We start from the raw sequence: 13,699 nt of genomic DNA on the forward strand, positions 1-13,699 counted from the left end.
CAGCAGGCACTGGGGGAGTCCCTGTTCCCCCGAGCACTACCAGGAGTGACTAGAAATAACAGTCACAAGCTGGCAGAGGGTAGATTTAGGCTAGACATCAGGAGGTGCTACTTCTCTGTCAGGGTGGCTAGGATCTGGAACCAACTTCCAAGAGAGGTGGTGCTGGCTCCTATCCTGGGGGTCTTTAAGAGGAGGCTAGATGTACACCTTGCTACGGTCGTTTGACCCCATACTCTTTCCTGCCATGGTAGGGGGTCGGACTAGATGATCTGCTCAGGTCCCTTCTGAACCTACCAACTATGAAAGTGTGAAACTATGAGAGTGAAAGAGAGAGAAAATGGAATATGGGTTTGCCAGAGAGAAAGAGAGATCCTTCCTTCACTCCTAGAGGTCTGGGTTTGCCTTTCAGAAAGGAAGGGAGTCCAGTGGTCTCCTCTGGGTCCCTAGTTCTCCATATCATGTCTTTCAGGACAGCTGTTAGTCTCAGAGCAGTAAGAGATCTGTGGTTTTGTGGGCTGAAGTAGGGTGCAGCAGATCAGGCCTGGGATGTGTTGGCAAAGCTGAGGAAGGAAGGCTACAATTCCCCTGCCCATTGCAGTGAAGGCTGTGGTTTCTTCCTCCCTTTCATGAGCATTACATCTCCTCTGAAGTATCATAATTAAAGCTTGTCTTGCCTTTCCCATCTTAATGCCCAATGCCAAGCTTTCAGCACACCTTGTCTATTAGAACTACCTACACTGTCCCGAAGGAAATGATGGCAGTGTCATGGAGATACCCAAATTAGCTTTAAACTGGCAGGATCAGGTGCAGGTAGCAGTGCCGCTGTGGCAACCTGGAGCTCAGCATGGGCTGGTTCATCCCAAGTACTCCAAGCGTAGAGACAGCATATGCTTTTGGGTTGGTCTCTTCCCATAGTGCTCCATGGAGGCCGGAGAAACTCATTTTCATAAAGAAAGCACAGGCTTTGCCAGCTCTTGAGAGAGGTCTGCTGACCATGTGTGACAAGAGCTTTCTTTACCACATGCCTCCTTCTAGTGCAGTTCACAGAAGAGCCACGCTGGGAAATCAAAGCAGAGCTCTTCATTAGAGCAGAATTGGACATGGGCACTCAAAAATCAGAGAGAGGAGACACATTGCGACAAAATCCATCCTCAGACTGAAGTGGGGCCCATCTCGGTGCCCAGTTTTCATGGGCAAAGTTGCTTCAAGCTGAGGGCACGGTGTCAAGGGGTCTATTTGAAAGCTTCCTCCTTCAGGCCCTGTTCTTATTGGCCCAACTCTTGGTTCCTCCATTTGTCTTTGCTCTGGCTGATCTTGTTGTCAGTGAATGCCTGAGGCTGGGAACTGAATGTGTGAGGGCTGCAGGATCTGGCTCATTATTATGTTATCCAATGGCCCCCAATCTCTCCACCCCACACCCCCGCCCCTACAAGCAGGGTTGTTTCCTATAATACAGTGATCAGCCTAATGGAAAACATGGCCATCATTTCATGTTTGCTAAAAATACTCAGTTTGGAAGGAATTAATTGCCTTTTAATTACCCAACATAGTTAGGGCTGATTCATTCTCATCTGATTCTTTCGCACTTAATAAGTGTGTCAGGTGCCTCCAAATGAACAAGATAATTGCTCTCCATCCTTCTTGGGACTGAAACAATGATGTCTCTCTCCAGCTGAGGAGAGCCAAGGAGCAGCACAAAGAGCAGCAGCTGCCTTTCCCTGAGCTATTTACTTTAGGCGCTTCCTACAGAACCGCTTGTCAGGTGCATTTACATCATCTTTGGAGGTCTTATATCATTTATGGCTAGTGTCAGGAAGCAGGAGATCCAGAGGAGAGTGTTTTCCATTAAACGGAAAGAAGAAGTTGGCCTGAATCTTCTTCTTCCATTGATTTCTTTTTTTTTATGGGCCGTTTCCAGCACATGAAGAGTTCACCAGGACACGGGACAGGGTTTAGCTTTTCTTAGCTGCTGAGCAGATGCAGGTCCACCACCCTTCTTCTAAGTCCCTCAGTCAATGCATTGTACACATTTCTTGTTGCCACTTGGATAGAGGCTGAAAGGGTTGTTGCATTTTTGTGTTCGTAGGTGTTGGTGGGAATCTGGTTGCCATCCAGGCCAGCCGCATCTCCACATTCCTGCACTTCTGGAGTTCGCCTGGAGTCCTGCCCCACAAGATGAGACAGAGCTGGCCCAACCCATTTACCACCTTCTTCACATCAGGTAGTGCTCAAGCCCCACATGCCCACCTCAGAGCCCATTGTCCCAGGGACCACCTTTGTCAGCCTGATCAGCTAAGAACAGAGCGGGTTTTGGAGACTGAACTCTCTCATGCTTAGACCAAAACCCCAGGCTACCTTGAAGAAAGCTTGCTTTCAATGAGCGGTTCAGTACATGATTGAGAGACTTTAGCCTTCAGAGAATCTCCAACCAGTAATAAATTTGCTGAAGAAAAAATCATCTAGTGCAACTGCTTCTGATCTTGCTCATGCCATTGAAAAGTCTAGGAATAGCTCGCTTCAAGGCAGGGATGTTACATTGGCATAAGGTAAATTGGAACTGGGTTTGTTATTTTTAGATCAGAGGCTCCTATTGATTTCCAGTGACAAGCCGTAGACTGGCAATAGGGCAGATTTAGAGCAAAGAAAGTGGGTCATAGTGAGGCCTTGTAGGAGCTGAGGGAGGGGATATGCAAGAAGGATATTCTGAGTAGCTCAGCAAGAGGATCTAGACAGCACTGAGCTACCAGCACCAAGTACCTACATCTGAGTACCCACATACAACATGGCTCTATGGCAAAATCAGTGCCAGGAGAAGCAGACAGAGGCCATCCCACAAATACTGTCCTGTGACAAAAAAGGCATCGCTTCATGTTTAGCATCTGCAAGTATGCTGTATGATAAATAGCTGCATGCTTCTTTCCTCCTCAGGCGGGAGCTCTCGGGTCATTGTATTTTATGTGCTCTGCAGGGGTGAATTCCAAGTCTGCTCGTGTCTTGTTCCTGCTGGTTATCCCAGGGCACCTGGTGTTCCTCTACACCATTCATCTTTTGCAGGGAGGCCACATGTCCATAACCGTCACATTCGTGATGTTTTACCTAATGGCTGCCTTGCTGCAGGTAAGAATGCAAAACCTGCTGAGCTGAGGGTGAAGCCATGAAATGCTCCTAGACGCTGAAAATGTTAGTGCCCCCAGTATTTGCAGTGAAAGACCCAGGAACTGTCCACTTGTTCCAGTCACCTTCCTCCTCCAGCCTCAGCCAGTCTGTCGCCTCCCAAGCTTCCAATAATTAGATGTGGCATAAGCATCCCTGTCCCAAGTTTTGGTTGCTTTATGGAGAACAGCCTGGTTCTGTTCAAGTACTTTAGGAGTCATTATTTAATGGGCAGATAGTTATCACTGGCCACGTCTACACATGCAGTGGGCTGCGCAGTACCATCGCCACACAGATTTTTCTTGACACTACTGTGCAGTAGCAGTGAGCTACTGTGCTCATTATTACTGCGCAGTATCATCACTGCACAGCTAGTGCCTGGCAGTGCTACTGTGCAGTAGCAACGAGCTACACATAGCATGTTGTGTAGATGTGCCCACTTAGTGTGTTTGGGATTTTCCCCTTCCCTTTTGATTAGTCATCACAACAAAAGGCAGAGGAGCAGGTTTTGTGCCTGAACTTGCATGAGAATTTTGCACAGTTCAATTAATGTGTTCGAGGGGGAACCTGGGCATCTCTTTTAGGCTGAACTGTAGGTCAGAGCTGTGTTCTGTGATGGGAAAACCCAGCCCTGAAAGACTTCTGAGACAGATCCCACCACCAGAAGAAAAGCTACATCTAGGCCTAAGACAGCCAATGCCATCTCTCTCCCTCTATCCTTTTACTGTATCTCTTGCCATACAAGCCTCATCTTTCCACTTGGAAAGAAATGTAGCTGTCACTTGAAGCTCTTGACTCATTCCTCAGTTTAAATCAATCAGTCACGGTCTTGCAGGGTAAAAGATTGAACTCTGCCTGTGAGTCCTCTGCCTACATAAACAACTGGCCTTGCTCAACCTGTCCTATCTTTTCCCTCAACCCCCATCACCACAGCAGCAGTTGTAAAAAAACCTAATATATATTTATTGCTCCCTCAGAGAAAGTTACAGAGGAGTTACCAGAATTATAGCAACATTGCTAACAATGAAAGATAAGCCCAGCTGAAGAAAAAATCATGAGGCATGAGCTTTTCTTATTTTTTTTTATTTTGCTGCATTATGGTCTGTGAAGAAGGCCAGAAAAGGGTGAGAGGATTGGCAAATCCTTTGGTTTCATTTGCCTGAAAAAAAAAATATATATTTTTATGCCTGGGGTTTTTTCCCCCCTTAATGCCCGGTCCATGTTGTGCTGACGTATCCCCCATCCCTCCAGAGCTGGAGTTAGGACTCTTTCTCTGTATTTGAGTGGACTGTGTCTCAGTACTTGGTAGTCAGTAATCTGTAGTAAAAGTAATTCCTCTGCCAGTTTATGGGATGTTGAGTTAAATAAGAGTTTAAAAATATAAAAGTAACAAAGATTTTTAAACTGAATGAGATAAAATACACTTATTTTTTCAGTGCACTGGGATTCACTTGCTTGGTATCCCTGATGTTATGAAAGCCTGCTAATTTTCTAGTTGTCCATAGAGACTGGCAGGAAAGTAAAGGTGGACAGTGTCCAAAGACAGAAGAGCAAAATACATCTGGTTTTAAAATTAACCTCAGGGACTGCCTGATTTCTGTTCCCCTACCCTAAGGCTCAGTCAGCAGCAAACCAGATTGGACCTAAAAAATGAAGGGCCCTTTTCTCTTTACTGGTGGCAGAACCTCCTTTCCACAGCACGATGACAGTCCATTTCAGCAAGAGGCGCTGCATTTCTGCCTCGCCCCAGGCCTTCACAAACAGCTGAATCTGTTTTTTTTCTCTGCAGGTGGGAATCTTGCTCTATATGGCTGACCTAATTGTACGACTCATGTGGAAGAAGGCACTGGATCCAGATAACTTCTCCATCCCGTACCTCACTGCCCTGGGAGATCTCCTGGGCACTGGATTTCTGGCACTTTGCTTCCGCTTTGTTTGGCTCATCAACGGTGCAGATACGAGCCTGGGAAACTAACAGGATCTGTGTTGCAGCATTGTGCCATCGCTGCTCTGCAAAGCCAGTCGGTCAATACGGTGCTTTAATACGGTCCAACAGGGTATATAGAAATACCAACCAAGTCACTAAGCTGGAATGGGTATTGCATCTCTTCCCACCTTCCTGTTTGCCACTTCAGTGCCTTGCAGCTGTGTAATTCAAGTCCAAAGAATCGGTACCCATGTGGGCTTCTGCGGTGTTAAAGTGACCAAGCCATCTTAACACACTGCATTCTGTGTATGCCTGTTCCCAGCAAAGGAGGGGTTACGAGACTCTCAGGTCCTATCATGGTTTAGCAATATATTCCTATAGCAGCCTGGTAACTCCAAGACGCATACAGAGCCTGATGAAGTCAGTGGGAGACTTTGGATCACATCCTAGAAGAGGCTGTTTCAATCAGGCTCTGACTGTCAATTAAAAAATATTTGCTGCCCCTCTTTTCTCCTACCCCAGCAGGGGAAAAAATTCAGTAAAGCCCTTAACATTTCTCTCTCCATAATTCAGACACTCAGGGTCTGACGTGGCCTGTTCCTCATTGCATTACAGCCCATAGAAGGGTTGTTAAGAGCAGGGGCCTAACTAAATCAACCTGTCACTATCTGATGAGAGGGATTTTTTGTGGTGGTTGTTTTCCAGTTTAAGAAATACCTGTTCAGTAGTTTTATGGTTTATAGAAACACACAAGAAAATAAAATGCAAAAAGTGCAGTGGTTTGGGGATTGTTTATTGCCATGATTTTGGCCGGTTAGAACTGGAAGTTGGCAGGTCAGGCTATTTTGATTAATTTTTCGGCAGGTTTTGTGGCAGGGATGGGAGTAAACTAAACCAAGACATTGTAATGGGCAGAGCACTTAGTTAGGATCCCTAACTCCTAGACATGCACAGCATGCCATCTGGCAGCCTGGGCTGTATTTCAGCTAGGATATAGAGTCCACCCCCCTCATTCACACGCACTGTGAGCATCGCATTCCTGAGCCATGGTGATGCCTCTATAAATCCTTGTCATTTCTAGGGGTTTTGTACTCCCTTTTCCCAATGCAGGACAGGTTGTGTCAAGGCTAAAACATCTGCTTAGAACGTGAGAGTGTGGGGTTCAGTTTGTTGCACCAGCACAGATGCCCTATGTGACTTTGGCTGGGCCAGTCATATAGGACCATATGTTATAGGCACCTATTTCCCATAGAAATCATGGGTTAGTGTGCATCCCCCCAAGAGGGTGTAGATGTCTATACCTGTCTAGCTCCAAGTACAAATGTTAGGTCCTCAAAATCCCTGCTCAGCTACCATCTACTCCTGAACGCATCTACAATTCTAGGCACATGTAAATCCCTCAGGGTACATAAGGATCTACCTGACAGCAAGCACCTAAGTCCTGAAAGTGCTGAACAGCTGGGTACCTGACACCATGCCTAGACCTGCGACCTTACCAGGCCCGGCATCAGTGCCCTTCATTGCTCTATGCATGCTAACTTTGCAACTAGTCATACCTGCATCCATGCTACTGAGTGACAGTGTTGATTAGCCCTCCCCCAGCACAGTGTAGTTATGGCTGCACGACTTTGTGGTGGGAAGCTAATGTCTGCAGACCAGTGTGGCATCCTTGAGGGTGCCACTGCCATGTAGGACAAGTTTATGAGCTAGATGTGGCCTGTGGCCAGTCGGGATCCACAAACCAGTCATTTTCTGGCAGGGTATAACCCAGTGGGTATTTCCATATCACATCTGCACAAAACCCAGCCAGAAAACAGGCTGGTCCCTCCTCACCCCCCTGCCTGCTTCCTGGGCAGTGGTATTTCACCATTTGCTGCACACTGTTGTCTAATCATGGTCCTTTGTGCTATTCCTAAACATCTGCTGCCACTGCAGAGTCAGCGCAATTCATTTCCCAACTGTGACAGACCACGAGCGGACATGCGTGGTGACTGCAACAGCAACAGCAGGATGAAAGGTCCTTGCACTAAACCGAGGCACGATTACCATGAACGATTCCAGATGGGCAGGAAAGGGAGGAGAAGTCATTATAAAAGTCTGCGTATGTGCTTGAAATCTGCATATTTTTAAAGGGAACTTGACACTGGTTTGAGAGTCTCTGATGAGCTGTGGGCCCCATGGCTGGGGCAAGTATCTCTTGTTTCTCTAGCCGCATTGCCTTTCTAAGAACATCTTCCTCTCTGGTATTTTCCCAGTTGTGTGAGGCACATCCTTGCCTAGGTATAATATACCCTACAGGGCTTCTGCCACTTTAAGTGTGGTGGCACGGCTATAGCAGCCAAGCTGTTTGTTGTAGACACAGCTCTTTTGTACAGAGGCATTTCTTTCTGCCACCAAAACTGCACCTGCTCCTTACAAACAGCAGAAGCTCGGCCAGGAGATGCCATCTTTTGCCAGCAGAGCTGTGTCCATGGGGGGGTTTTTTGTTTTGTTTTGTTTTGTTTTTTGGCGGGGGTTGGGGGCGGGCAGGTGCAGACATAGTGATGCTGGCATAGCTTTATACTGTAAAATACATTCACACAGTGTAGCAGGGCAAAGCAGACTCCGATTACCTTCTAAGATGAAAGAAGAGAAATAACTAAGTGGATGTTTTCGCGGCCCAAGCTATATATCTTCCTAGTGGGGGAAACCTAATTTTATACCAATACACCTACCTTTAAGGCCATACCTGCTGTTAGCTCTCTGGCATGAGTGAATTTCTCCCCCTAGCATTCTCCTGCCTTAAGCCTCACAGGAATTGGGGAAAAAATAAAAAGCCTGTCTTACTACTTGCATTTCAAAAACAATAATTGGCACTTCTCTTTTATTTCAATAAGCCATTTAGCCAACTGCCATCTTTTTCTGGTTGTAAATACTGACGGCATACTCTGGCTGGAACACGTAATCAAGCCCAGCTGTGTCCTATTTACATGACCCTCAGGCACATATTCTACCTTGTGTATGATGTCGCTTCTAGCGAGGGGGTTTGGCAATTCCAGATGTGTCCCGTAGTCCAAGGCCAGTATGGCTAAGCTACAAGTGACACCGATGGAGATGATGTTCTGGCAGGTACAGGGCCAAGCACTGCTTATACTCCTGCTGTACTGGCCAAACAGCAAATGGTTCCTTTTCCATACTGTTGGGAACACATTTGGGACTTTGAATCCAGAAAGATGACATAACAAGAAGAAGTGGTTTCAATAAAAGGAGATGTTAAAATGCATATAATGGCAGGTTTATCTGTTGCTAAATCTGTTTATTCTCTATCGGACTGTATTTCACTAAGGCCTCCAAAACAATTTAGCACTAAGGCAGCAGCAAAGCAGGTTGTTAATAAAAGGTTGTAATGTCTCCTTTCAGCCTTTTTTTTTCCTTCTCCCCTGTGCTTTTCCCTTTTCCCCTCCCCCCTCTGCTTTATCTCTCTTCTTCACCCTTTGTCTTTCTAATTTCTACCTATTTACATTTTCACTGACATCCTGCCACACTTTTAGCTTCTCTTATTCCTTGGAGCCTCAGACTCCCTATGCCTGAAGAAGGGTGACTGTGCCAGAAAGCTCAACAAGAACCTTTTTTCCAACTATTCCACTGGTCTAATAAAAGACATCACATCCACCCAAAGAACCTTGCCTGACAAAGGTATTTATGCACCTACTTCCCACTAAAATCAATGCTTTAGGTGCTCTAGCTCTTGAAAAGCTTTGGGAAATCATAGCCATAGTAAGAAAATATAGTGACTTTGAATTACCCAGTGATCTTGCCTTCATAGTTGATATTCTCCTTCTCTGTGACACCATTGCATTGACAGAACTCTGTGTAGGAAGATGTCACAGGCTTGCCTGCATTTCGCTTCCCTTTTTTTTATCCTGTGAGGCATCTCACCAGTGGCAGAGAGCCTGATTCCACTGCTTTCTCCTGGTGTATTGACATGTGCATCTATGCAAAGTGAAGGTTTGACCCTAGTGGGATTTGTCACTTGTTTTGCACAGGTGTAAGTGGTGACACAAAGGAAGAGGCAGAGGGGAGTTAGGCCTTTTGGCATTGATGAAACGCTTCAGAGCACAATCTAGCAAACAGTCCAGCTGCAGAAATCCCAATGCCTTTTGTAAAGAGTCTCTGCTTGCAGTGCTGGCACCCTAGGAACCTCCTGAATAAATAACTGCAGTAAAAGCACAGAGAGCCTGTATTTAATCCAGTCTAATCTTCAAAGAAGAACAATCCATTTTCCTCCCCATTTTTCAGCCTTTCTTGCTACTGGTCATATGCAATAGACTTTCGGCTACTGATCTCATTGTATGCCACAGATAACTGAGACACTCTTTGTAGAGCCGGTGGCTCTGGATTTAGTTGTATCTAATTCTACTTGTTGGAAAAAACATGGCTTGCTAGAAGCGCAAGATGAGCCATTTCTGATTAAAACAGAAAGCACTAGGCTACAGCACCTCCAGTGCCTTTAGCTCCTCCATTCATCTCCTGTCCCAACATCAGTGGATTGTAAAAAACAAAAACCTCTGCCCCCCACCCCCAAAAACCAAAGCAGATCCCAACACCTAAATTGAGAGAGAACATATTCAGCCATGCAAGTGTAACTCTCTCAGGCTGGGGAATATGGTGGTGCACAGAGCGGTGGTGCACAAACTTTTAGAGTGGTGGGCCTGGACTTGGGACTTTCTTACCCTCCAGTAGGGTAAGAAGGGAGGGGTGGGGGCTGGCAGCCTATGTGAGGAGGAGGGGGTGGAGAGCTGACTTTCAATAAACAGCCTAAGGGAGGTAGACAGTAACTTGGGCCTGTTAGAGGGGAGAGGAGAGGGAGAGAAGCAGGAAAGCCCGAGGAGGGACAGTGTAGGCAGGGCAGGGGGTGTGCTAGGTCGAGCTGCTTGTTGCTGAATCCCTTGGGCCCTGGGGTTGGATCCAGTCACTTCAGGGGCTGAACCTGACCCGTGGCTATGTGAAGGTAGAGTGAGAAAGCAGAAGCAAGAGGGAAAACTAAGAGAGGGAAATGAAGAAAAAGAGAACGTGAAGAAGAAGAGTACAGCATCTCCTAGGTTGTAGCAAAGGGTACAGTGCATGTGCGGCAGCACAGTGTTACTCTTTGATTACGCCTAACGTATAACCATAAATTTCACAGCTGCCTCAGATAGCGGTCTAACCACTATCCCACTTTGCAGGAGGTGGATGACATTACCACCTCTTCCTGTTTTTGAGCAATAGTGGTTGAAGCTGCTGCGTTTTGTACCGCACTCAGTGCTGCTGACATGAGTTCAAGGTGCCTTGAGAGCGCCTTCTGGACGGGGCGTCTCTACAGATTTGAGCAGAGTTTAGAGGCCTCCCCAGTTCTGATGTGGACGATGGCGGCGCTTCGGCAGGAATGAGATACCTAGGTGACTGAACTGGATTGCTTTCTAAGCATGCATGGAAGCACCTAGGGAGCTGTTCAGGCCACACTGAGGCACTGAATTAACTTAAGCACCTCAGAGGTTTGGCTGCTGCTGCAACAGGGCTTCTGGATCACCGTTTGTGACCTAGGTGGCTAGTTTACCATTTTGGACATGGTCCCTTGGCTCAGCTCTTCAGGGGAATTTAGGTAGCCCGCAGACCTTTGAGGAGCTGGGCATTGATGATTTCAGTGGTTATGCCCACAAAACAGACCTGAGGTTGGCCCCTTTCCTCTGATAAGGTCTGCCCCCTTATATGCTATGTCTACATGTTAGGTGAGACAACGTGGGCCCTTATTATCTGGTGTGCAAATCATCAGTGCAGGTAACACTTACCTTCAGACCAAGGTGGAAGGGGTTTCACCATCCCAGTTCATCAGGACCTGGGAGAACATCTGTTCTCCAGGGCTCCCCCGGGGAAGACAAGGTCCAGTGGTCACAAACAACTGGAAGACCATTTTAGACTGGACATAAGGAAGAACTTCTTTACCGTATGAGTATGCAGAGTCTGGAATAGACTCCCCCACAAGTGGGGTAAGCACCTACTCTGGACACATTCAAGATGCACTTGGACAGGTATCTTGCTAGGGTCCTTTAACCCCAGCTGACTTCTGCCGTTGGGCAGGGGGCTGGACCAGATGATCTCACACGGTCCCTTCCAGCCCTAATGTCTATAAAATCTATGAAATCCTCACAGAGGGCAAAGGGGCCTGATTCTTCAGGGGAAGGAGGAAGATGCAATGATCCCCATCAGCTGTAGTCACCTTACCAGCCACCAATCCCAGCAGAGGTTACATCAGAAACCAGTATTTTTCCAGAGGCAATATTTTGGTAGAGATGCAGCTTTTACGCTGGGGACAAGAAGTGCACCAGCAAGTAAACACAAGCAAATTTGAAAAGCTTCCTTTAAGTGCAACACCGAGGCCAAGACGCACTTAGAAACACTTACTTATACATATTTCCCTTCAGTGGAACCCTATTTCTTCCTCCAACCAGTAAACAATCCAACCTGTGTCACACGGCAAGCCCTGAAAGGAAAACTTGGTATCACTGAATCTCAGTTTTGTTTTGTTAGCAGAAGAAACTCAATGTCTCTAAATAAACCACAGGGGATGGGGCCATGTTTATGTAGTATGTAATACCAGGCAGTCCAGGAAATACTGCCTATGTGCTGAAGAATGAAGCGAGCAGTGTTGTTTGCACGCCGCATAGTGCGGCTCTGTCTTTCCATAAGACACCGGGCCAAGCGGACTTCTGTAAAGCAGGGCATTCAAGCCAGCGTTTGTGCCCTCATCTCGTTACGGTTTGCACTGTGCTTATGATGAGATCTTTGTATCGCAAGAGTACCGAGACCATGAATACGATCAGTACTAAGTGTTGTATAAACACAAAGCCTAGGTACAGACACTCAAAAAGCCTGAGGCAGAATCAAACTAAGTGATGTGGTTTTCTGTAACTGGTGTAGCTGAAGTCGGTAGCAAACAGAGCACATGTTCACTCTTTGGTTGAGGGGTGTGTCTATCTATGCATGCCAAACTTTTGTTCTGTTACAGGTATAGATCGGTTTCCAATCACTTATACTGGCATGAGTGACTGGTGCCTCCTGAGTCGGGGATGGGGGGTATTTGCCCCTCCAGCAGCCAGTCAGTGACGGGGGGGGGAGGGTCTCCCCATGGGCAATTCCGCTGATTGGGGGGGGTCCCCACGGCTGATTGCACTGATGTGGAAGTGCCAGTGGCACGCCGCTGGCACTTCCAGGCACACCACCGGCACTTCTGGGCAAGTGTGATCGGCTGCAGGAGAACCTTTCCCCCAGTTGGCACGATCGGCCACGGGGAGACTGCAGGGATCGCTTCTCCTGGAGCCCCCACTGTCTAGCTGGTGCTCTGAGGGGAAGCACCAGCGCTCTCATCTGCCCCCCCTCTTTCCATTGCCTAAGCGGGGAATGCTGCTGTCAGGGGGTGCACCAGCGCTTTCAGGGGATGCATGTGCATCTGCTATGCATCACCACTGTATACTGATAAAAGCGTAATGTCTGCACCTAACCAAAGGAGACCTGGTCCATGCCGTACAGGGAACTGGCCATCTGTAGCTCTGCACCAGATGGGGCATGCATCGTCCCTGGGGAAATGGAGCGGGTGGAGGGATTAAAGCCTAAACTGTCAAAAGCACCTTCTAATTTTGGGTACTCCGCTTCGGAGAGATTAACAGAAGATCAAGTGGCTTCAGCTGCAAGTAAAGTCAGTGCAGGCTGCAGAGGCACAATACCTCTAAAAACTCAGGCCCCAAGCATTGCAAACAAAATGGCGGTGAGCAAACTTAGAGGCCACTTATGACAACACACACCTATGCAGAGTGACATGGGAAACCAGTGGCATGGAAGCCAGGTTTTCTGACCTTACTCACTGGTAACTTGTCATGGCTGGGAGGCGGTGGTGAGAGGCAGCTCTTTTTTTAACTTGCCTTCTGTGTTTATACAGCACTTTGTATATAGGCCGCTGCGGCCATTTTAAAATAGCCACAAGGCTCAGTACTGCCAAGGTACTACTTTTTACAGACAAGGTGCAACGACCTGCCTGAGGTCACATAAAGCATCAGTTTGAGGACTGAAACAGGGGTCTCCTTCCTAGACACAGCCCCTCCCAACTTCACAAGGACTTGTTTTTTTGAGAGAGTATTGAGCTTTATCTTTATCTCCAGTTCATGTGCATGACTCAAACTCGGTGTGTGACGGAGAATACTTGAGATTTATCAGCTCATGTATGAGCACATGAAAAGCTGAAAGGGCTGATTTTTAAACAAACGCCCGATGAGGGCTGCTGCTGCTACTGTGGTTTTTGTTTGTTTTGGGGGCGGTTTTCAAAGCAGGATTTGCAAATTTATTCCTTGCCTCTGGCTGAGCTGCACACAATTATTTTATCTTACTTGGATCTGCCATGTGTTTCTGGTCCCTGACACCGCCTGGCCTAGAGATAGCGTTCCAGCCTCGCCAGTGATTTTCCTTCATGCACACAGCCAAGGTATATTGCACTCAGCCGAATTAGCGCCTGCTGGTGTCGCTCAGCCAACGCAGAGCTTGCACAGTCTGCCCTGGGGATGCTTGGATTTGTTATCCATTAGAGAGGCATTCCAGCTGCAATCCAAACTC

General features: G+C 47.2%; 1 protein-coding gene across 3 annotated transcripts in view; it reads left to right on the forward strand.

The window, feature by feature from the left end:
- Positions 1-5,982, forward strand: part of SLC41A3 (solute carrier family 41 member 3) — a 32,545-nt gene extending 26,563 nt beyond the window's left edge. For all 3 annotated transcript variants that reach the window (XM_019536818.1, XM_019536817.1, XM_019536819.1), the window contains exons 9-11: positions 2,087-2,221; positions 2,969-3,117; positions 4,943-5,982. In XM_019536818.1, the coding sequence (XP_019392363.1) occupies positions 2,087-2,221; positions 2,969-3,117; positions 4,943-5,128 (470 nt within the window). In that variant the 3' untranslated portion in view covers positions 5,129-5,982. The remainder of the gene's footprint in view (positions 1-2,086; positions 2,222-2,968; positions 3,118-4,942) is intronic.
- The last annotated feature ends 7,717 nt before the right edge of the window (positions 5,983-13,699 follow it).

Source organism: Crocodylus porosus, unplaced genomic scaffold (assembly GCF_001723895.1).
Source record: "Crocodylus porosus isolate Cpor-Errol unplaced genomic scaffold, CroPor_comp1, whole genome shotgun sequence".
NCBI classification, from domain to species: domain Eukaryota; kingdom Metazoa; phylum Chordata; order Crocodylia; family Crocodylidae; genus Crocodylus; species Crocodylus porosus.